The 25,083-nt window shown below is 38.0% G+C and overlaps 2 protein-coding genes across 4 annotated transcripts; one reads left to right on the plus strand and one right to left on the minus strand.

Moving 5' to 3' along the window:
* The first annotated feature begins 599 nt into the window (after positions 1-599).
* LOC117564358 (uncharacterized) lies at positions 600-11,442 on the plus strand. The gene is made up of 7 exons (XM_034243072.2): positions 600-745; positions 805-1,563; positions 1,628-1,727; positions 2,784-3,006; positions 9,366-10,106; positions 10,811-10,979; positions 11,056-11,442. Exons 1-7 carry the CDS (start codon positions 600-602, stop codon positions 11,159-11,161), a joined length of 2,244 nt encoding a protein of 747 aa, XP_034098963.2. The 3' UTR covers positions 11,162-11,442.
* Positions 11,443-14,522: 3,080 nt separating this feature from the next.
* LOC117564898 (vesicular glutamate transporter 1) lies at positions 14,523-23,869 on the minus strand. Of its 3 annotated transcripts, XM_034243850.2 has the most exons (9): positions 23,779-23,869; positions 22,675-22,949; positions 21,551-22,023; positions 17,658-17,982; positions 16,846-17,082; positions 15,917-16,567; positions 15,665-15,850; positions 15,389-15,604; positions 14,523-15,325 (listed from the first exon to the last, which is right to left on the minus strand). In XM_034243850.2, the coding sequence occupies exons 3-9, from the start codon at positions 21,598-21,600 to the stop codon at positions 15,071-15,073; spliced, it is 1,920 nt and encodes a 639-aa protein (XP_034099741.1). In that variant the 5' UTR covers positions 21,601-22,023; positions 22,675-22,949; positions 23,779-23,869; the 3' UTR covers positions 14,523-15,070. The 3 variants fall into 3 exon arrangements, with proteins under 3 accessions (XP_034099741.1, XP_034099739.1, XP_051858473.1); XM_034243848.2 differs by lacking the exon at positions 23,779-23,869 and having other exon boundaries at positions 22,675-23,275; XM_052002513.1 differs by lacking the exons at positions 16,846-17,082; positions 23,779-23,869 and having other exon boundaries at positions 22,675-23,276.
* Between the last annotated feature and the right edge of the window lie 1,214 nt (positions 23,870-25,083).

A 25,083-nucleotide genomic window follows, 5' to 3' on the forward strand; every position in this document is an offset into this window, starting at 1 on the left:
ATCACAATTGATTTGCTGTCCCTTCGTCGCCAGATGGCGCTCTCACAAAATTATTATTCTCACATGTCAATCATTACAATATGCGCTCTTCTGCACTAGATGGCGCTAGCTTATTACTAAAGGCTATCAATAGACTCTCTAATCAATAGTGTTTCCTTTACATTATTGTTCTAATCAGCCAAACTGTGCTTCCGCTTTGGCTACAGGGTATATAAAGAAGCGCTGAATCAAATACAGTTATAGTTTTGATTAAGTATTGATAGTCGAACGACCAGAACATCTAATTAGACCAAGACTAACCGGAAGTATTGCCAATATTGACAGTGCTAATTAAGTTGTGTGGGAATATCTATTATATTATACTTCGCAATAAAGTGTGACTTTGCGGGCGCATTTCCATTGTCAAGTTTGAAGCCAAGTCGAGCCCGCACATGTTCAAACCTGACCTAGAGCAATAATTGGAACCTCGTCGCGCGACGCGTTATCAGCAACGCCATAAGGGTGCAGCTCATTTCCGATGCATACCTCAATGACGACTTGAACTAATTAAATAGCATATCAATTAGAGTTAGCTGGCCAAAGTATTGCAGACTCTCGTAATGTGCGAATATTGGATGCTTCTTCCGCTACTCCTGCTGCTGTTGCTTGCAAGGAATGGCGACTCTCAGTTGATACCCAGCGAGTTATGCGTGGCAGCCCAGCAGCAATGTCCCAATTCTCGCATCAATTTCTGGCTTTACACCAAGTGAGTGACATTATTAGAGCAACTCTTTAGCAAGTCTATTATATCATTCCTTTAACCAGCTCCACTCGAGACTCGCCCACTTTGCTCAACCCACTCAATCCGCTTGAGCAACTCTTTGAGCCACGTTTGCCACTTAAAATACTCATTCATGGCTTCGTTGGCAATCGCAGTCTGACGCCCAATCTCGAAGTGCGCGATGTGCTGCTGCAGACGCAAGCGGTGCATGTGATCTCCGTGGACTATGGCAGCCTTGTGAAATGGCCTTGTTACTATCCTTGGGCTGTGCAGAATGCACGTGTGGTGTCCAAGTGCCTGGCTCAGTTCATCGACAGTCTGCTTGAGGCAGGCATCTATAGGCGCGAAGATATTCACTTGATTGGCTTCAGTTTGGGCGCTCAGATCGCTGGCATGTCGGCGAATTATGTGCAACAGCCGCTGGCGAGGATTACGGGTCTGGATCCAGCTGGTCCTGGTTTCATGACCAAGTGGCGACACGAGAAACTCGATGCCAGCGATGCGGACTTTGTGGATGTCATACACACGGATCCCTTTGTCTTCTCCATGCTGCCGCCAATGGGACATGCGGATTTCTATCCCAATCTCGAGCACTTGAATCAACGTGGCTGTAGCTATGTGAACCAATGGCGTTTCTACAATTGCAATCACTATCGCGCCGCTGTCTATTACGGCGAGTCAATTGTCAGCGATCGTGGCTTTTGGGCGCAACAATGCGGCGGCTGGCTGCAGTTTTTCACACAACGTTGCGGACTTTATTCCCACATGCCGAACACTCAAATGGGTTACTTTGTATCCGAGAAGTGAGTGGCATTTATTGTTGATAAGTTATTTAAATTGATTTATTTAAATTTTAATATTTTGCAGTGCTACTGGCTCCTATTTTCTCAGCACGCACGAGAAGCATCCTTTTGCCAAAGGACCTTTGGTGGATGTAGTCATCGAGGTAGCTGATAGCAATGATTTATAGCCTATAATTATTTATAGTGTGCAATTTGAATTAAGAGCAAAAACTCGCATGAAAATGAACGAATTTAAAATTTTAAATATTTTATTAGTGATTTAATTTAACTAAAGAAAACGAGTACAAATTAAAAATAATGCTAAATATACAATTTGTTCATATTTAAAATAATATTTTTACACTTCGGTATTGTATTGAAGTTAATATTTTTTAATTCTGTCTAGATTTTCAATTTCATATTTTTATTTTTACATTTTTAAATTTTTTAAATATTTTTTAATTCTGTCTAGATTTTTCAATTTTATAATTTTATTTATATTTAAATTTTTAATTTTTTGCTTTTGACAATGTAGTAGCGTTCAAAAATAATAAAATTCAATTCTCTTCTACGAATCTCATTTCAAATAGTCAAACTCAAAAATGTTTACTGAATTTCGGAACACCCCAAAGCTTTTTTAGCTGCTCGCAGAGCTTTTTTGCGCTCTGCTACACAAAAAAGTTTTTTGGGCGAACGCGTCGCGCAAACGAAAGACTTAAGCCACGAACTTGAGCTTCAGTTGCTCGTCAACGCGCAAACGTTGCGCACGTCTCCAGCTGCAATTTTAACTTTCGTATTGCGGGTGCTCTCTCTTCTGTCTTTCTCTCGCGCTCTCTTCGCTCACTCTGTTCGGGTATAAGACACGTGCGCTCCCGTGAAAGCCAAGATCAAGTGGTTTGCTCTTGTTGTTGTTGATTGTCGTTGAGTTGACGTCGGTTTTTGGGGCGTTTCGCGCGTGGCCCGCAAATTGTTGTCTAACATTTCGTGCGGAATTATGCCGCGCCAGCTTCGTCAGTCTCGAAATCGAGAGTGTTTCCGAGTCCAATGACCACAGTTGACGCGCGCCAAACTGGCAACTGAGAAAAACAATAACAACAACGACAACAACTGTAACAAAGATAATAAAAATCAAGAAAACCTACGCGAATTGCATTTGCTTCTACATAAACCTTGACCCAAAGAAAATCGAAAAGATTGTAAAAACAAACAAAACAAAAACTGATAAATAGAAAGAGAAAGAGGCGCGTGAAAAGTGTGTGTGTGTTTGCTATTGTTTGTTACACAACAAAAACAAACAACAACAACGAGTTAATTACCTTACAATTGACCCATTTTGTCTTGAACTTTGTCGACTAAACATGCCGTTGAACTGTTGCCGCAGTGGAATTGAATCATCTTCATCGTCAAGTTGGCGGCTTTTGCTGCTGCTCTTCACCTGCATCGTTTTCAATGCTGATTTTGCCGGTTTGTTTCCAGTTTATTTTTTTCTTTTTTCATTTAAGTTTCTGTGCTAAAAAGAAATTCCGCCGCAGACGTAAAATCAAAAAGAAATATATTACCAAAATAGCATTTAAGTTTTAAGCTTTTACTTTCGCCCTGGCAGCTTTGCACCTTTTTTATCTTTGCCTTTTGACTTTCTTCTGAATTGACGTTGTCATCGCTGTTTGATGCTGTCTGTCCGTGGCCATTGTTGTTGTTGTCTTCTCGTTGGGGCGTGCCGGCCGTCGTTGGTTGTTGACACATGAAATTTGCGTCAACTGCATAAATAGTTGCACAATTTCATTGTTGCGTTAGTCTACCAACAACACAGCACAAAATTTCCATTTCTATGAGGCGACCTTGCTTCACATATATTTTTGCCAGCCAGCAAACAACGGTGGCATATTTTGAAATTGATTTTGTTTATGGCCTGAGCATTGAACAGTTTGTTTAAGGTTGATGCTCTCCATAGCACGTACAATTCACAGTAATAACAAGTAAGAAAGCTACAGTCGAGTGCACTCGACTGTGAGATACCCGCTACCCATTTTGAATAAAAGAAATATATTTTGCGGTATTTTCTCAAAATATACCAAATATAATGCAAAAATACTAAAAAATATACCGAATGGTATATTTGGTATATCGACATAGTACCGTATTCAAAATATACCATAGACGGCACAATATACCAGATTGTCAGCCAAAGCAACTAAGACCCCTAGTAAGTAGGCGTTTTTGCCCATACAAAATTATTTCTTTAATAACTTCGACAATTTTTATCTGATCGCAACCAAATTTTCAGATATCACAAATACCATTGTTATTATTGTATATACCAAAATTCGCAGCTCTAGCTCTAAAGCTTGTTATTCGTTTTTTTTGATTTGCGGGGCGGAAGTGGGCGTGGCAAAAATTTGAAACAAACTTGATCTGCGTGCAAACATAACAAATGCTGTCGAAAAAAAATTATAGCTCTATCTCTTATAGTCTCTGAGATCCAGTGTTTCATACGGACAGACGGACAGACACACAGACGGACAGACGGATATGGCTATATCGTCTCGGCTGTTGACGCTGATCAAGAATATATATACTTTATAGGGTCGGAGATGCCTCCTTCTACCTGTTACATACATTTCCTGCCGGCACAAAGTTATAATACCCTTCTACCCTATGGGTAGCGGATATAAAAACTGCCTTCTTATAATTATTTATATGCATGTTTGTCCAACGGCAGCAATGAATAGGCACTTGCCACCGTTCAAGTAGAAATACTATATCGTAGCTTAGCCTCAAACTCTGGCCCCGCACAGTGTCCAAAGTGCAGGAGAAACTTTGGCAAATTTGAAATAATTCACACATGTTACGAGCATTATCTATTTCTCAAGAAATAACTTGGTCATTGGTGTTAATTACTGAATTTGCATATTGTTTCGAGAAATCGATTTACATATTGATTATTTATGCAGTGTTTAAGATGTTGTGTATTTAATTTCTTTAAATAATTGATATATTAGTATATCCTTTTAATTTATTTTAAATAAAATTAAATTTGACTTACAAACTAATTTTATTTAGACAGAGATAGTTTTCTTTTTTACATTCTTTGTTATTGAGAAAACTATAAAATTGCAAAGCAAATAATTAATTAAATATTACAATTTTGAAGAATAAACATAATAATTCTATAAATTTCATATTTTGCATACATTCAATTGGTATTCCCAACAACAATTTTTTTCTTTTCCATTTATAAATTAATTTAAATGGAATATAGCCACTTTTATCTATTTTCTTTTGGATTTAAATGATTACTAAATGCTATTGACTTCTAAATATTTAAATTTTCTAAGTCACACACAAAAATTGTATAAATTTCGTTTGTATCACTTATCCAATTAAATTGGTATTCCCCAAAAAGTCTTCTTTTATATTTATAACCACTGTAAGTTGTGTCATTCGATTAATCCGAACACAATAATATTTCTTTGACCACTCATCGTGACCATTGTTGTTGTTGTTACGATTGTCAACGCATGTTATTTCGGCTGACGTTTTTACAAATATGTTACGCGTATTTTTGGCTCATCCACAAAGTGAAGAAGAAAAGCAAAGAGGCATTAATAAAGTGCCTCATCATTGGCAAGTTGCCTTGTGTGGTGTCAGCACTCAGACAGTTTTTTTTTTGTTTTTTTTTTTTTGGTTTTTTTTTTGTGGCCCAGTTAATAAATTGGCTGGCTGATGTCTGCTTAACCAGCTGTAGCTACCGTTCAACTGCACTCTTAATTACTCGCCATCTATTTTAATTATAGTATCACATAGAGGCAACATACTATATTTCATATTTTTCATATCTCAATTTTTATTGTGGTTTTATTCACATAATGCACCTTGACACCCTTCGCTGCTCAGCTGCTCTTTTGCAGTATTTCGCAATAATTGCGGCTCAACTTGCCATTTGAATGTTGTTGTTGGGGTATTTTTGCTGTCAAAGGTGTCATCAACAATCATTTGGCGTATGAGCAGTTCTGTCTAGCCAATGGGGCGTATGCGCAATATAAAAGTGCGTGTCATGGCAGACGGGCGAATGTGACGGCCAAAGTCAAGTGCTAAGGCAGAGAGGTTGCTGCTCGGATTTAATTAAAGTGTACTGGAGGTAGTGGCGGGAACTCATGGAGGCTACACATTGTATAACCGATTGTGCGATGATATCGCAGCTCAACACTTTTTTGGATAACACTAAAATTGCTTTTAATTTATGTCGTTTCTTCCGCTCATTTCACGCAGCGTGTCACCAACTTTCCAGTTGTTAATCAAGTCAATTAATTTGATTTCGTTGCTGGGGCATAAGCGAATTTTTATGATTGTGTAAAAGATTATTTATTTCTTGCCAGTTTCAAAGAAATAAATCAATTTTTATATAAAAAAAAAGTTTGGCAAGAATAATGTACTTTTATTTATGGTCTCAACTTTTGAAATTCCTTCAAAATTATATCTAAAACCATTTTCGATTCATTTTTTGTTACCTTGCAAGAATTTCCGTTTCTTTGCTTATATGACACGGTTTTGAATTATTTGATATAGAAAATTAGCCGTTAATGAGCAGTTGCTATTACTTCTGTTGGCCTTCGCAACTCGCAGTTCAACTTTGAGCTAAACAATTCGGCACATTCTAAAAACCCACAAAAAAATAAAATTGCATTAGTGTAGAGTAGTAATAATTATACCCCATGGCAATAATAAATTGCTGTTAATCATGTCTAGAAATCAGAGGTTAGAAGTAGAATTTTTATAGCGTGTAATTTTCTTTAGAACAAATCATAATTCTAGATTCTAAAGCATCACTTTAAACACACGCACATCAAGAATATTTCAATATTTCAAGTTAATGGTAGGCTCGTTTAAAATTTAATTTCTAAACACATTTGGTATTTAAAGTGGTAATTGTAAAGCCAAACAAGCTTAATAGCTGTCGGTTAGCCAAGAGTTTTGAAAGAAATAACTGCTCCAATGAAATGCATAGTTGAGCAATTGATTGTTGGGCGTTTGATATATGAGACAAAAATCTGTGCAGCAATTACAACTCATTGCCGTAAGCGAAATGTTCAACTGCAGAGATCTGCTTAAGATTCAAACAACTTTGTAATTCAATGTTTTAATTTGGGTTTTAAGTCTATGATCGCCGTGTACCACATGACGTATGAATTTGTTGAATATGATATCAATTTCGTGCCACAAAACCACTGATGAAAATGGTCTCATGGCAAAACGATTTGATGGAAAGCCGCAACATAAAAACCTATAAAACTGCTATTACAATCGAAATGAAAACCAACCCAATAAATGAAAGAGATGGCGTTAACAAAAGAAACCAAAATAATAGTAACAGCATGAAAGCAATAAAAACAATAAACAACAACAACAACAAAAAAACATCTTTCACTTGCAAAGCAACAAACAGCGAAACGAAGCAGACAAAATGATGAGCACAACTTGCAGTTGTGGGTTGTTGATGTTGTTGTTTTAGTTGAAGTTGTTGTTGTTGTTGCTTGCAAGTGTCTTCCGCATTTGGCAGCGCTTCCGTTTTGGGCTTTTTGAACTAAGGTTTTTATTTTTATTTACGTATTTTTTTGGCGGTCAACTGCGAGATTTTCATTTGAGTTTTCCGGCAGTTTACTGGCAAAGCAGCTATAAGATTTCCAGTCCGAGTTTGGCCGAAAAAACCCCGAAAAATAATAAGTAAAGCAAAAGATCTGCGTAATGTTAACAGAGCAAGTACATGTCCAAAAGCCAAGTCACAGTTGTCCAGCTGTCCAGTTGGTCGGATTATATAAACACGACCCACGGACATGAAGACAGCTGCTTGGCGATTGTGAAAAGTAACTGAAACTCGTCGCAATTGAAGCATAAACACGACTCAACCCATTGCTAATTGCATGCGGGGGAGTGAGGAGAGAAATAGCGAGAGAGAGAGAGAGGGAAGCTTCACTCAGCTGATAATCATGCTGTACTCGAATTATGCTGAGGAAAAAGAGTTCAGTATTGTGTAAAACAATCGCATGTTGCATGTTTAATTTTTACAAACGATATCAGCATTATGACAAGTCTCTGGCTATATAGAGAAATCCAACTTGTGACACACGAGTGTTCACTGTGCCATGAGGTGAGCAGTTTTAGTTTTGTGCCGGATGCCCTAAAAGGCACAGTAATCCCCAAGTTAACAAGTGAGCGCTTAGTCAATGCCGCAACTGTCGTTGCAACTGCAACTTGCTGTGCAACTGCAACCAACAAGTGCAACCAATTTGCTGACCGGTTGCCTTGCGAAATCAGTCAGCTGGTTCAGCATCTTGGCCAGGCCAAACTTTAGCTATATACATATGCTTTTGCTCTATGGCAACTGGGCCAATTATCGGGCAAACGTTGTGCGACGAAGGTCGATTCTCTGAAGTAATACTGAGTTATTTAATTTAACAATTAATATGCACACAGCGCAGTGAAGAGTTCTAAGCGATTCGTTCACAAGCTGAGGCTTTTGGCTACCAGGGCGTTGTTCAACTGTCTTTCAAATGCGTTTATACATACTGAATAATCCAACAACTTTAAGAGTTTATTTCCTATATAAATAAATATTTTATATACACCATCATAAAACTAGTTTCGATTCATTATTACATCAATTCTCATAATATTACAGGGCTTCTCATCATTTTAAGAGTCTTACTCATTATTCAATTCCCTTTCTTCCAATTCTCCATCTTCAACTAATTATCTATTCTTAGAATTAAGCAATAAAATGTAATCTCTTTATGTACTTTAAGGGTACCAAAAATGGAAAACTTATTTCAACAGAATTAAGGAAGAAATCTTACATTTTAATTGCTTATATTTACCTCAATATTTTGCTCACAGATCAAGATTGTTTTAAATTTTGTTTGAAATTGAAAATGGGTAGCGGGTATCTCACACTCAAACCCATTCAACTATATGATAGCTGTCTAATTCACAAAAATTAACAATTTATATAAAGCAATTAATTTTAATTTTACAATTAGGCACACTCTTCTAAATAATTTAATTTGTTTAACTCAGTTGCAATGCAAAGAAATTAAATTTTCAATTGACACACAATTTTCTTAATAATTGAATTAAACACATTTGCTTTAGTAATGAATTATAACTAATTCAAAATGATTACAACTAATTAAAAATTGTATGCAAGTAATTAAACTCAAATGAACCGAGGTGTGAACTGTTCGCACAGCCAACTTAAGACGTCACCAGCTGAGCTCATTGTGTATGGGTGGTTTTCCTTATGGTTGTGGCTATGAATCATGCATATGAATGTTAAACGAATGGAGGCGAGTACCCGTTTAGCAGCCCAGTTATGTCACGGTGCGCAGTACGATCTCTGTTAAATAGCCAACAAAAAATACAACAAAATAAAACCCACAAACTGCCAACAACAATCGATAAGCGACAACAAAGCGAGCGCAAGTTGTGCGGTGAGATTGCTTCCGTTTTTGTTGTGAGGCGCATTTGAAAGACTTTTACTTTTCGCACAATTGCAGAAATGCAACAGAGCAACAGAGTTGCCAGTTGCTAGTTGCAACATCCACTCGAACTCGAAGTCACACTCAAATGTTGCAAATGCATGTTGCATGACATTTGCAGTAAATCGGCGAACATTCAATGTCGCCCGCAGCTTATGTAACGCAGCTCGAAGCCACAAACAAAACTTGTTTGTCCAGAGTAGGAGTGTTGCAGAGATGGAGGCAACAGCAGCCTCATCATTATTGTTGAGCTCAACTAAATGATCCAATAATTCAATCTCCTCTTTGCAGCTGCACAAAATCCGGCTGTTGTGGCCGCTGCTGTGGCCGCTGGCCAAAATCAATCGAACGTCTATGTGACAGAATCTTGCCTAGAGAAACCGTATCGCTGTCCGCATCCCAAGATACAGTTCTATCTCTACACACGACGCACCCAGGAGCAGCCCGAGTTCATCGACGTGCTCGATGCGAATGCCTTGTACTACACACACTTTAATCCTCGTCATGCCACCAAGATCATCATCCATGGCTTTGGTGGCGGCCGTCTGCTGAGTCCCAGTCCGGATCTGCGGGAAGCCTACTTCGCTGTGGGCGACTACAACATCATCATTGTGGACTACAGCGATGCAGTGAAGGAGCCGTGTCTCAGCCAAATGGAATGGGCACCTCGCTTTGGCAGTCTTTGCATCTCGCAGCTGGTCAAGTATCTCGCGCGGCATCCACGCGGCGTTCAGCCCGATGATCTGCACTTCATTGGCTACAGTGTGGGTGCGCACATTGCCGGATTGGTGGCCAACTATCTGAAGCCCGATGAGGGCAAGATTGGTCGCATCACAGCGCTGGATCCCACCATATTCTTTTATGCGGGTGCGAACAATTCACGCGACTTGGACACCAGCGATGCGCACTTTGTGGATGTGATGCACACAGGTGCCGGCATTCTGGGTCAATGGCACTCCAGTGGACACGCGGATTTCTATGTGAATGGAGGCACCAGACAGCCAGCTTGTGTCGGATCAGCCACCTTGTTTCGTAAGTATTTGAAGGAGAAAGGGGAAGAAGTATTCAATTAAATTTAGTAAATTATTTTTAAAGAACTTGCGCAAAAGTCGATTAGAAATTAAATGAATTTTTATTTGAACTCAACAAAGTCAAACACTACAGTAGTTAGGCTATGATACTATTATACCTATACATATATAGTACCTTTCTATCTACAAAATATAAAAAAAAAATGTGTACAAAATTATAAGTACTACTTTGACGTTATTCTAAAACAAATCTACAGACCTATATTTAATGCGTTCGGAAATTGAACTTATTTGAAAAATAAAATATTAAATGTTAAGAACTTAAATTGAAATCTAAAGTTACATTGAAACTTTACTAAAACTCTCTTCAAATCAAATTAAAATAGATTTCGAGTCAAGCTTGAATTCGAAAAACTCAATTTTTAAGTAAATAAATAAAAGGTTTAAATACTTATTTTGAATGAAAATATTGTCAAAGTTAAAGCTTAAGTCGGTCAGAAAAATTATTAAAGTTTAGAAACTAATAAGTCATTTTTTTATTTCAAAAATAAAAAAGTTTAAAGGCTTTAAAATGAAGTCTAAAGTATGTCCAAAGAAACATTATTGAATGTTTAGGCGAATACAACAGAAATAAAATTCGAACAAAAACTTTCGACTTATGTTCAATGAAGATACTAATATATTTTTCTTAATATGTTCCTTTAGAAACGCTGGCTTGCGATCACACTAAGGTTACGCCATACTTTATTGAATCCATAACATCAACACGCGGCTTCTATGCTGGTCCCTGTCCCAATCTATTCACCTATTTGATAGGCTGGTGTGAGCCCAAGGACTCAGAGTATGTGCTGATGGGGGAACACTGTTCTCACAAGTATGTATTCCAAACACACACTAACGTATACGTAATATTATAACTCAATCACTTTCGGTCTTTTTCTCCTCGGCAGAGCACGCGGCAACTATTATGTAACGACTAATGCGAAGGCGCCCTTTGCTCGAGGATTTCCAGGCAAGGGGCGAGCGAATGGCGAGTATCAAGGAGTACGACGTTAATCGAGCGAGGAGGGAATATACCATATTTCATATTGTAGCACTCTTGTGATTTTAGTAGTTTGTTTCCTAATTATGATCCTGTATTTATTTGAATTGTTTCTGTTAGTTTTATTGCCGCCATCGTCGCTGGGAGACGCTGAGAATCAAAATCATTTCTCCATGTCTCCCAGTTCCAATTGTCCGCGCCTTGTACAAATCTATATCTAATCATTAAGTTGTAAGCTGAAGTTTTGCTGGATAATAAAAGGTAGAACAAAATAGAGAAAAACGCTTCAATGTGTTTGTTTTTTTTTTTTTTTTTGGCATAATTTTTTAACATGTTCTTTTATTGAATTCCAAATACATTTCATCGGGTATAATTTGATAAGCCTTTATATTTACGGATACGGGTACTCATATATTTTTTTTGTTGATCGTATAGTCGGATTTTATAGTCTTCATTCATGAAATAAACAGGTTGATTTTAAACACAAATCGGCTCTAATATTTCTGCAGATTGTAACTTAAGGTGAATGCTTTAATTTTATATTTATTGCTATGTTTTTGCAATATGTATATTCGATTTGAATTCGGTAATATGAATACTTGTTGAATACCTTTTAGACTAGATCATTTAAATTATACAACATTGGGCGGGTGTTGCCAGAAAAGGGAGCTTGCTTGTAATTATTATATTTATTATATGTATATTTATATAGTTTGATTTTTGTTGTCATTAAATTTTATACATTTAATAAATGTTAAAAAAAAACCAAACTCACAGGAAACACAAAGAATTTTTGTTTGTGAAATTGCAATAAAAATATTTATATATTTATGTATACGAGTATATACAAAGCTTGAATAAATCGCAAGATTCCACCAATGTAATGAAGTCTTATAGAGAATCTCTTTGTTTACTTAGCTCGTTTAACATTTATAATGAATAATTCCAATTAGTGTGTGTGTGTTTGTGTATATTCTTGTGCGTCTATATATCTGACAATACTTAGATGAGTTTAACTATGGAGCTGAAGGACTCAGCACCCAAGTACGAGTAAGTACATATATTTATTATCGTAGGTAAGTTACTCATACATTAGTTTTATAAGTTGTATTACCCCAGTTGTAACCGGTTTCTTGTTTTATGCTCTTTTAATATATGCTTGAAATGATATACACTTGAATCCAGTTTATGGTATTATTTTTTGTTGTTACTTTGTTTATGTACACTTAGATTACTCACAAAAGCATTTAATGATGGCATATTTAGCTATGTTAAGGTTTCCATATTTAATTATGTATATACAGACTGTCTTGTCTAATCTTTAACTATTTCATTCGTATTTCAGTTTTAGCTAGAGTTCAGTTTAGTATTTATAGTATGTATAATAGTACGTGGTAAGTTGTTTAAACAACAAAAAACACTGTGGCTTTTTGGTTAACATATTTGTTATTATTGTCCACACAGCCTTGAGAGCTTTGGCGCCTCTCAACAAAATTAATAACTCAATAATCAAATAACTAAATAAGTTGAGTTGATCTAATGACGACAGCATCGAGAGCCTCGTTAATGTTCATCTCTCCTGTCGAGAACTTTTAAGTTTTTGAGACACGCATATTATATTTAGTTATACATACATATATATTAACTATATAGTTTATAAGCATTTATGCATTATTGCTAATGCTTTTCATATATACAGACTTTGTTTGTTTTGAATAATGCTAATATTACACATACGCCCCAATGGCCAAAACTTTTACTTTAAGCTTCAAAAATTTGTGCCTAACTTATAAGTAAAACCAAAACACGTTTAGAATCCTAAATATTTAAATAATACATGTTATGTTATGTTGTATATTAACAAAGCTTATTGAACTAGGTATTGTCACTTTCACAAGCAGTTTTCGTAATTGTAATTTTATTGGTGTTGCCTATCGAAGGTCGTGATCTGATTTTGCAACCAACTGACCAACGTATCTCGGGCGATAACATTCTCAATTAAATTAATTACTCTATAGATAATAGTAATATTTATATGAATGTATGTTATGCATTTAAATGTTATAATTAATTCATATAATATTCGCTGCTCTGTACAAATTACGGTATAAGAATTGACTCTTTTAGTTAGAAAATTTTCACATTTTTAATACATAGTGATTTAATTGTGAACAATTTGTTTATAATTAATATTATTTACGTAAAATACTTGCTAATTTCTTTTAAGTTAAATATACATTCAGTTTGTTTATCATTACTATTTGCCTAGATAATGTTTTATAGTTACTGGACAAAGTAAGTGCGTCTAAAAAGAAGTTGAATTTAGGAATTTAAAATCATTTTATTAGTTAAAGAAGGATGTGCATTTAAAATATAAGTTCCAATATAGTAAAGTGCAAAAAGATATGGTAGTCAGTGCAGTAAATAATATAATAGAAACTTGTGCGAATTAAAAAAAAAGAAAAAGTGTGCAGTAAAAGAAATTATAGTAAAAAAGACGGTGCAGCAAAATATATAATTTATAATAAATATTGCATTTTGTGCTATATTCTATACAATGTAAACAATTGTCCTTAATTTTAATTTATTAATAGTTTTGATTATGCAAAAGAGTTGTATGAGCTTAATTTCAAATAAGTAAAATAAAAGAATTTAAGAAGACAAATTTATAATTTTAAAAATATTTTATTTATTTAAAGTAATTAAATAAAATGTGCTCTTTATTTAATGGAAATTGTGCAATAGTAAGATAAGATGAAAAAATATATATTTTTTTAATAATTCATAAATAAAATAAAGGTAAGTTAAGCCCTTAATAAACTCTTTGGTGTTATTTGTTATTTAGTTAAAATGGCAAAATGTAGATGATAAATCTGAAGACCAATTCTGAGGTTATTGGCGCCTACATCTAACTACTTAGTCATAGTCTAGTCTAGTTTGAGTACCTTTATCATGCCTTGCTCAAGTTGTACTAAAACCAATGCATACAGATAAGATCACCAAACAACTGAACTCAACTGAAAACGCATAATTGTAGTTTATATATGTATATCTGATTAAGAAGTACACCTATAAGTAAATTTATATATATTTTATATATCATTTAAATGGAATTTTAATGTTTATCATTCGTGCCGAACATCAACAATTGCTTATTATAGTAATGTGTGTTTTTTTTTAATTTTTTGGTGTAGTTTTGATTAAAATTGATTTATCCACTTAGACATGAATGACATTTAGAGCCAAGTGTTTTCTTTTCATATACAGTAGAATATCATCAACGGTAATAAAACTTGCAGTTTATGTGCAACTGGCAAAGTTAACAACAATTTCATTTATCTTTTGCTATAATAATCATAATAATAATAATAATAGTTATTGTAATATATATAGAATTTCATTTATTATTATTTGTAATAATATTCGTAACGGTTTGAGACGTGCGGCGTGCCTGGATTATGTCTTAATGATATACACAAATGTTTCCTTTCAAATATTCCTAAGTATCAACTTGTCATCTGTATTTGTGAGAGTATGTGTGAGTGCTTTGCAGTTGGAGCTTGTAAATAGAAGTTCGCTGAAGCGGCGCTTAAAAGTATGCTATAGTTTTATTTCTTGTGCTGCGCCAAGTGTCCGTGTGTGTTAGTTGTGTGTGTATGTATTAGTTGCTCTGTTAGGTACATAGTTTCATTGTGTTAGTGTCGTCTGTCGTGTTGTTGTTGTTGTATTGAAATTCGTTATCGCTGAACAGTTAATGGTCAATCAGTTAATACAACTATATATATATTCGATATATGTGCTTTAGCTTATATGTATTCCAATTCAACGCCAACTCAGCGGGAACAAACAATAAACGAGAAACGCAAACGGCAAACGAGTTTTCGACTACAACTAAAAGCTAGTTTAACATTCTGATTATCCATTTACTGTTGCTGCTGATAGTCGTTAGTGGGTATATTAGGATACATATTCGTGGCTGGCTGTTGTTGTCCTTGTGATTGCGTGTAGTCATAGCCGCTGCCGGCATCGCCGTATTGTGCTGACGGTGGCATCTCCATCGTTGGCGCCGTTGCCGCCATGGCAAATGGATTGTTGGCCACGTGTCCGGTGGCGCCATAGCTAATGGCATTCGTATTCGATTGTTGCATTTGGCTCTGCTCAGTGTACTCGGGTGCGCCCTGCCAAAGTGGCGACTAGATAAGCATCATGGCTAATGGAATAATGATAGATGTATGACTTACGAATGTCGTTTCCTTCATGTACTGGCCCATCATGCCCGCCTGGCTGGGATCATCGTTGGTAATGGCGCCCATCGGAGGTGCCCACACCTGCTGCTCTTCTGCCGGTGGCTCAGCCCATGGCTGCAGTTCGCCCGATGCAAAAATGCCATAAAAACTGCAGCCAACCAGATGCACACATGCGGCCAAGGTGAAGACTGTGGTCCAGCAGCCAGTGGGCTAAACGAAAGTGGCTTTAAGAAAACAGAAAGAGAAATATATTTCACAAGCTTAGCTTACATTTCTCTGAATGAGACCGTCCAGTGCGTAGGGCACTATGATGCCGGCCAGTGTGCCAATGCCATTGGAGAGACCCATCAGTATACTGGCATAGCGTGGCGCAATGTCCAAGTGATTCACATTGTAACCCGAGATGGCAAAGCCACTGAAAGCGACGCCACAAGTCAGTGCAAACATGGCACCTGTCTGTCAGGGAATAAAGCGAACACGATGAAGTGTTTTCTAACAGTTTAATCTAGAGTTTAAACTCACCGCTGTTGAGGAATGTGCCACGAACAGAAAGAAGAGTCCCTCCATACCAAAGCCGCCGCAGTTGAACAGTTTGCGCACATTAGTCGTGGATAGAATGCCATTCTTGCGCAGATGATCCGCCAGCATGCCGCCAAAGGGCACAATCGTAGTCATGATCAAGTGAGGCAGCGAACCCACAAAGCCCGCTTCCTCCACCTTAAAGCCGAACTTGTGCTTGAGGAACGACGACTGGAACAGAACGAGCAAATAAAAGTTCCAGGAGCGACAAAAGTTGGCCACAATAATGGCATAAACCGGCATGGAACGCAGCATCTGACGCCACGGTGTCGTCTTAATCGATGGCATTGTGGGATGCGCTGATTCGCCAAGCGATTTCTCAATGTACTTCAGCTCGGGTATGCTGATGGCGGGATGCTTGCGTGGATTCTCGAAACACAACCAGATCCAGAACAAATACCAAATGATGCCAAAGCAGCCATATGCATAAAACGGTGCCTGATAGCCGACGGCATCAGCGAGCAGCCCAGAGAGCGGCAGACCAACAACCACGCCAGCATACGAGCCCGAGAAGGCCAAGGTGGCGAGACGGGAGCGTTCCATGGGCGGCGCCCAGAAGCGCCAGATGCCGTGGCAGGCCGGATATGTGACGCCCTGTAAAGATGTAAAGATGGCTCAGAAAGATTGCCAAAAAGATAGCACGGATAGCACACACAAAGAAATCGCATTAAAATAAATGCTTTTGTTATTTATTTGTGCTGGCTTAGGACATGTTTTCATTTCATTTTCATAAAGCGAAATCCTTTCACCCCCAAAAAGGGGGAGAGACTAACAGTCTTTTCCCCACTCTTTTTTCTCTCTTTGAAAGCATGTGTAATCCTTGGCTTTGATCTGAAATCGAATTCGATATGATTTGCTTGTGTGTTACATACCTCAAAGAGTCCTTGCAGCACGCGCACACAAATCACCACATGGCCATGCATCAATGTCATGGCAAAGGGCACAATCAGATGCAGCGATGCAGAGCTGACAATCGACAGGCCGAAGATTTTGTTCGCCGGAAATTTGGATGCAATAAAACCGCCGGGTATTTGCGTAATCAGATAGCCCCAAAAGAACGAGGAGTCCACATGGCTCTCCACCGCCACCGTCCAGTTCATAAAGACAGTCTGTGCAAGTGCAGCAGAGGGGGAAAGAGTCGAAAAAGGGGAGGCGGAAAAGCAAGAGTCGACATCATTAAAAACTGCCGCGAGGCTTTATTAACGAGTGGATGAAATTTTCTGTGGTACTTTCGATGTATGCGAATATTTGCGAATGTGTGTGGGAGTGTGTTAGAGAATGTGCACATGGGTGGATGTGTGTGTATGATTGTGGGCGTGGCATTGGGTGTGACTTTTGAGTGATATGAACATGTGTTCTCTAATTGACAACAGTTGCTATCAAATGAGGCAAATTAAACGAAATTGTCAGCGTGAAAAAAAAGTACATAGTAAAATAAGGAATAAATATCTCACTAATGGCTTTAAATGAGATGAGAAACAAGGATATTAAACTTAGACGCTAAGTAAAGCCATTTGTCTGTAAATTTGACACTGTTGAGATCATAATTATGTATATTTGGCTACTAGTGTATTCTCAAAGAGATCAAATCTCTTTGACATGTGCTACTCCATATGCGTTAGAGTATCACTTCAGTGAGATATGAAAGTATATTCAAAGAGGGGACATTCTATCGCTTACTCACCCCATTGTGCTCGCCTTTGAGCTTCGCTGCCGACATATTGCAGCGCATGCCGAAAGCAATCATGAATCCCACACAGGCCATTGTGGCGATGGTGTAACGGGCCGGCATGCAAGGACACTCGGCCTTGCAGTACTTGTCGATCTTGCGCAACGGCGGCCTTTCGATCTCCTCGAAGGAGGCGGGCGATTCGGGTCCATCGTCGTCGTAGGCATGTCCGCCGCCGGGGCCTCGTCCCTCGCGTTCGCCGCCCTCCATTTCCTCGTAGCCACCGTGTCCGCCATGGTAGCCCTGGGAGATATCAAACTTTTCCATATTTGGCTTCAGGCTGCAAAGGGAGACAGAGTGAAGACGCATAACTCATGCCAATTAGTTGGTTGGTCAGCAACAGGTGAGCAGCAATGGTATTCGGGGGGCGTGAATACACAAATATTTTCAGCTTGTTAAGAGCAACAAATTCTCCCCCAAATTCTGCCTTGTTGTGCACGTTGTTTTCCCAAAGGCATTTTGCGGATGCCGCCTTGGGGTGGCAAAATGTCGCACAGAGACAGAGAGAAATTGAAATTGAATTCAATTTTATTAAGAGCTGATAGCAAACTCGGGGGACATTTAAAGTCAATGACGGGCAGGTAACGGGCATCAATTTGATTTCTTCATTTATTAAACTGATTGTGGTTTAAAGTCAGCGTTTAAATACCACAGTCAAAGCACTTGTCAAAGTCTGATTGATGACAGCGTAAGACGAGAAGGAAAAAGAGAACAAATACACACACATACACACCACAGCATTAACCCTGGTTAAGTGACACATCAGCATTGATAACCCCTCATCAGAGAGAGAATAACTTTCTCCAGCTCTTTGGCATTTTTCCTCATAAATATCCAGACAATCGACTCCCCCAAAACCCTTAAAGTATGCAATACAAACTAATAAGCAGCCACCAACCAGTCAAACAAGCCACTACCGTAGATCCTATAGCTTGTCTTTCCAACTCCGACTCCAACTCCGACTCCAGCTTCATCCGCTTCGCTAACATCTTTGCCGTCGCCGACTGTCACATAACTCAAATGTCTGCCGCCAAAGCTACCCTCGTCTGGTCACGCAGCTTCCTCAAAGTCGCCTTACGTCTTTCTTGCTTCCTTGCTTTCTTTTTCTCTGCCTTGACCGACTTTAATGCCGGCATGTCTGACGCCAATTTTATGCGCTATTTATACTCAATTCTTCTTTTTCGTTTTTTTTTTTTTGTCTCCAATGAGTTTGTGTATTTTGTGGCAAATTTTGGCAAAACCATTGAAATGGAAAGCCAAGCAAAATTATTCACATCCATTGTAACTACAATTATTAAAGCATATTTCTTATATATTTATGATACTTTGCAGTTACAGATATTATAGTTCGATACTTTACACATCCGGAAGCCTAGGTTATTTTGAAACAAAATCTGAATTGGTATTAACATAATAATTTCAAATATTTTATAAATATTATGGAGTTTTCTTTTGGCACAACTAAAATGTACTTTCTCAACTTTTTAATTTCGCATTTTCAACAAAATAACATAAATAAAAGTATATTTGTTACGTAAATCAAATACACTTTCCTTTCTATCTTCGTTATTTGACAGTTACCCTGACTTACTAAAAACCAGAGTATTGCCAATTCGGCTGACATATTTAAGTTTGATGTAGTATTTTAGCTTTCGATGCGTTGCCAGAAGTTTTTTTCAGCCACTTGTTTGGCGCATTTGATTGTCAGTAAAAATTTTGCAGACTTCGAGGCGCCACAAAGATTATGGCGAACTGGCGCCGCAGTTTTGAGACTGCCAAGGGAAAGAATGGAAAGAGAGGAATGAAGGAAGGAGGCTAAAGAGATGGCAAGTTGAATGTTGCTTGACTTTAACTTGGCCACAATGGCACACCCATTAGTCGAGCATTTAGATTTAAATGGAGCAAATGTTTGACTTGGCGGCTTGTCAGCGACACGAGCAGCGTCTTCACTTAACTCAGCGCTGACAATTCTAATTTCATTTTCACCAACAGCAACAAAGGAAGCGAGAAAGTGCGTGGGGCAGGCTCTCTTCTTCTTTTCTCTTGCCTTGCCCCTCAAGTTGCTCGCAATTCAATTTCATCGCGACGCGCGTTTCGAGTGCCACTTGAGCAAAGCAACTCGACTTCAACTACAGATCTATAACGGATGGCTGAGAGAATGAATGGAGTTCGTCGTTGTGTGGTGTCCTGGCAACCACAGAAAGCTCGTAAAAATCAATTTCATTTGCGTGCAGCCTTTTCAATTTCTTCATCTTCATCTTCACGCCTTCACGTTGGTATGCAACACTCGTCTAAACATTCCTTAATGAAAACGAAGCTCAATGACAGCCACGCTCACCTATTGTTCCAATTTCTAATTTGCGCCCCTTCAAGGACCTTGAGAAATCTGCTGTTCCATTTCCAATTCACTCGTCCGTTCTCATAAAATTGCATACCAGAAATTCATTCACATACTCGCACTTGACACACAAGCTTTGAGAGTAGAGAGAATGACCTGACTATTACCACTTTTTATCGATTTGTTAAAGAATTCTGTTAAATACAAAATAAATAATAAGATACAGCAGAAATATTTGAATATCTATACACATTAGAAAATTACGCTTTAAGAGCATATTCGAATAATTTTTAAATCACAAAAATATAAGTATATACATATTCCTAAGCTTTTGACAATCAATTAACCTAACCTATTCCAACTATCTCGTGTCTTATCAGTTCTTTCACAGTGTATTTTGTATATATTATATATTTCCGTCATTAATCGCGTTCATTTCGTTGGTAGGTAAAGGTTAAACTTATTAATTATTTTCTTCTAAGAAAAAAGTGAAATCACACTTGAATTGTAAAAAATAAAACAAAACACATGTATGATAGCCGGCGCTTAATATTTGTATGAAACTGTTCTTATTTGCGAGTATATACAAAATAGTAGAAAACGAAAATGCCAATTTCATTATGATTGTTGTTCCATAAAAATAATTTAGTTTGGCAATTAAATTTGCGAATTTTTCTTTTTTTTAAATTACGCTATCAAGGTCTTCTAGAAATCAGTTGGGCCATTTCTATTGAATTGTGAATTGTCACCCTGGCGTGACCATAAAATTACATTCCAGGAATTTATTCACACACGGACATCCATTCAATATGCTTATGCCTTTATTGTGTTGTGCTTGCCACACGAGCTGCCTCGTATGTTGCCTGTCAGCTAGCTTCCGTTTAAGCACGTGCTGCTCTTGAAGCTGCTTGTTGCTCTGGCTGTCAACGTGTATGGAATTCCTGAGCCATCGGTGAGCATCCTGGACGTCTCGGCATGCTATAACTGCTGCATCCACTTACTGATTGACTACTTGACTAACTGACTGACTGGCAGATTGACTTGACAAAGCGCCACGCATTGGGCGCAACTTCATGTGGCGCCTTAAATGACTTGTTAAGCATGCCAATAATTTTACAACTTTCCACCGTGACGCGACGCTCCGAGCTGCGTTACGCCGCGACACGTGCGCAACTTTCGCGACGCCACAAACTGTCAGTTCCCTGCCACTTAAACTCTCATGTCCCATGCCCAACTGTGCCCTTCGCATGGTCAAGTTCAACAAAGCAAAAAGCTGTGTGGTGGTAGATTGGATACAACCACCTGACCAGCGTTGCGTTAAATTAAATTTTTTGTTTAGAGTGCAATCATATTTCAGTCTCGCCATATTGCACATCATATTAGTGGCACTGTGCAATAAATTGTAAGGCAACTTTTGAATCCCCTCAAATTTGAATTTGTTCTCTACTTTGTTACACAGTGTATTCCAATCGTATATACGATTCGTTCTGGCTATGTTATTGCTACTCACCCGCCAAACACGCCGCCCGCTTTATCCTTAAACGCCGTCAAGCCCTTCATGATGCTGCTGGTTGTTGACTGTTAGATATTTTACTTTCTCCACTGGCCGCCGGCTGGCTCCTCACTGGATGCGAATGTGGATGATGTTGTGCTGTTCTCTTGTGGCTGGCTGCTCTTGTTATCACTTGTGCGCATAAATATTTTGTTGCCTACTTCACGGTGGCTTAACGTGCCACTGCCACTGAAATTTGGGCGTGTCGAATCAGCAGGAGGCTAATTTGCAGCACACAGCAGATTTTATAACTCAATTTTGATTGGCTCGTTCCGCTTTGCAGTGCAGAGAGTGGGGAAAGACGGGAGCAAGGTGAGCTCTATCAGTTGCTTGCCATTTAAATTACAATTTCCTATTTATTTATTGTTGTTTTGTTGCTGTTGCTGTGGTTGCTGTTGCTGTAGCCATAGGTTGTTGCATTCTCACAGTGCCTGCCAAAAAGATTTGCAGCATTATTAATGGTTTTCTTTATGCCGTTTGTGCTGTGTGTTGTGTTTTGCTGCCGATAAGGAAATCCTACAAAATTTCATAATTTGCCACATTTATTGTTAGGTTTGTTGTTGCAACGTTGCCAACACATTGCTTAAGCGGCTTATGTTCATAAATTTGTTTGCCCGTTTGTTATTGGGGTGGACAAAGTGCTAGGAATAGGACAGTGCGGAAGTTTGATTTTATGGCAGTAAATTCATTTCAAAAGCAAATTGAAGAAGTTTAAATGATCAAGAGATTCATATATGTATTTGTAGGCTATTAAAAACGTTGCATAATTTTAGGATGCAACACAAAATTTAAAAATACCACTAACCATATAATTTTATATGGTTAGAACTTTAAACAAACAAATGTGATTATTATTTATATAAAATAGAATTAAGCATTTAAATTTGTGAAATTTTTTTAAATCGTTCTTTCTTTTTAATACCTATTAGAAATTTAAAACATGACTTCTAAAGTTTAAATGTAGTTTTTTAACATTTTATGCAATTTTTCCATGTCATTTACATTTATAATTCAATATGTGTACACATAAAATAAAATCGGCTGTCATTTGACCTTCCTTTGTTCGGCCTGTGTTCACTTACATTGTTCGCAAGTATTGCGTAATCCATTTTGGCGCTGTTCTCAGTTATGTAATCGCTCAACGTAATCCCAAACCAATTAACGTATTATATTTATTGATTTAAATGATTATTTATACAACAAAATGTATAATACTTTAAATTATTATTTAGATATTATATGTTTCTTTTTTATTTTTTTAATTTATGGTTTTTTGGGGTTATGATATCACAAATAAGGTACACAGATTGTAGATATATAGACGTAGCTTAAGTCGCTCGACACATTACACTTTAAGCTGCGAAAATGACGAGAGAGAGATGAATAAGTAATTCCATCGGATTAGACACAGATTTGAAGGTTATGTAATCGATGTCGACAAACTAGCTCATATTTTCTAAGCAACACACGCCCCGTCCAAAAATTAAAATTGGTAAATTGAATTACTAAACTAATTGAAAACTAAAAGGTTTATGCTCAAGGTGGAGCCGACACGACAACATTCAGACAGAGTTGAGTGAGGACCCCGGCGGCAATCCTCAACGGCGACGACGACCACGAAACGACGACGACGACGATGATGATGATCCGCGTTCAACTCTGTCTGAAGACTGTGTGGCAGTCAGGTCGAGCGTTGCATGAACGTAGACCTCGCGAGGATCGCACAATGGCCGTAACCAGGTGACGCTGCCAGAATGCGACAGTTGCCACTGTTGGAGGGGCAAGTATATGTAGTACATAAGCAGCTATCTCAGTCGCATGTCGCAATCTGAGCTGGAAAGTAAATGCTGTTTATGTGGGCGGACATGAAGGAGGTGGGGGCGGGCGTGGGAGTGAGAGAGGTATGTGGGTGTATTGCGTGGTATATACACTGGAAATTTTCGACTACTGGAACTGGAAGGCGAACATGTGTGTGGGCCACAAGATTTTGCAGCGAATTTTTTGAATTAATGAAAATCAAAAGTGATTTATTTCTTTCTAGATTTTTGTCGATTGCACAAGCACAACTTCGATTTCAGTAGTATTTTTTAAACAATAATTATACAGTTATATATAGACACACACACACACAGATATATATGCGTGTGTGAATATAGATTTTAGATACTGTCGCTGGGCACACTCACTGGCACTAACGCTGCGGCGCTTGCTTGGCCTCAGCAGGACAACGCACGAAGTGAAACTAACGCCAGCAGCATGTGCCCTTCTTGTCTGTCAGCCAGCCAGTGGATGCCCTGGTCCAGATTATGCTCTGGTAACATAATCAATAGCACCGTCTCGCTTTCGCTCACACACTGCCGCAAGAGATGGCGCGAGTGTGGTGAAAAGCTTGAGCAAGTGTTCTGCGCACGCTCAGCCTTGAGCCTTGAGCGCTGTGCAGGAATTTCTATAACATGCCAGGTCGAGGGTTGTTTTCGGCAACTGTATCAAGCTGTGTGGGGGCAGCCAGGAGTGGGGGTTAGCCACCTGGCCAGCAGGCTGCACCAATCAGCAGCGACTCGAGAGGTACATAGAGCAGGTCGGGCAAGTGGCGCTATGGGAATGGCATGCCAACAATGCGAAATCTCAGTTGTGCATGAAATGCTATTAACATGTTGCCAGGACATGCTCCACTGTTTCGCTTCGCGCCAGGAGTAACCATTTCTATATGGCATTCCTTGATTATTATGAACCCATTCCCGAACATTATATTTCTCTCAGACTCTCTCTGTATCCGTTTGTATATAACGCGAGTGTCGGCCATTTTGAATATTTACTTTGTTTGCTTTCAATCGCTTTCCTATCTCTGTCTCGTGGTTCGGGGTGCGTGCCGCGTTGTGGGGGAAGACCGCTTAGCTGCTACGATTTATGATGCACAATACATTGTCCATTGGCTAGAAATCATTCTTATTGATTGCCCAGTCGAATGGAATGTCCAGTTTTAGTTTAAATCACAAAGACTTCGCTCCTCCATCAAGTATTTGAAATATTTGCTTTGAGCGTGAGATTTACGCTGCAAACAATCTTGAGTCCAACTTCCGTTTAATTAATTGCCAGACATTTGACAAACGAAAATAACTCTTCAAACCGCTAAATGAAGAAATCGAATTAAATTAATGTGCTGAGATAAATTTTATTTTGGCTTTGTGAATGGAAGAAATTTATCAACCTAATATTAAATTATTTTTTATTAAGGCAATTTTGTTTAATTCTAAGGACAGAATGGGAAAATATTTAAATTGGCTTTTGAAATAAATTAGTTAAAGGTTTAATTTTTAAATAAATAATGAGTGAGCGTGGACATTTGAATAGGGATTTAAGAGTATATACACAATATTGTTCTATAAACAATACAAAATAAAATCAAAACAAGTGTTTCATTTAGTTCGCAATACCACAATAACCAATTAGGTTAAATATTTATTAATAAATAACCCAATTAAAACATAAAT

Source organism: Drosophila albomicans, chromosome 2L, assembly GCF_009650485.2.
Source record: "Drosophila albomicans strain 15112-1751.03 chromosome 2L, ASM965048v2, whole genome shotgun sequence".
NCBI lineage: Eukaryota > Metazoa > Arthropoda > Insecta > Diptera > Drosophilidae > Drosophila > Drosophila albomicans.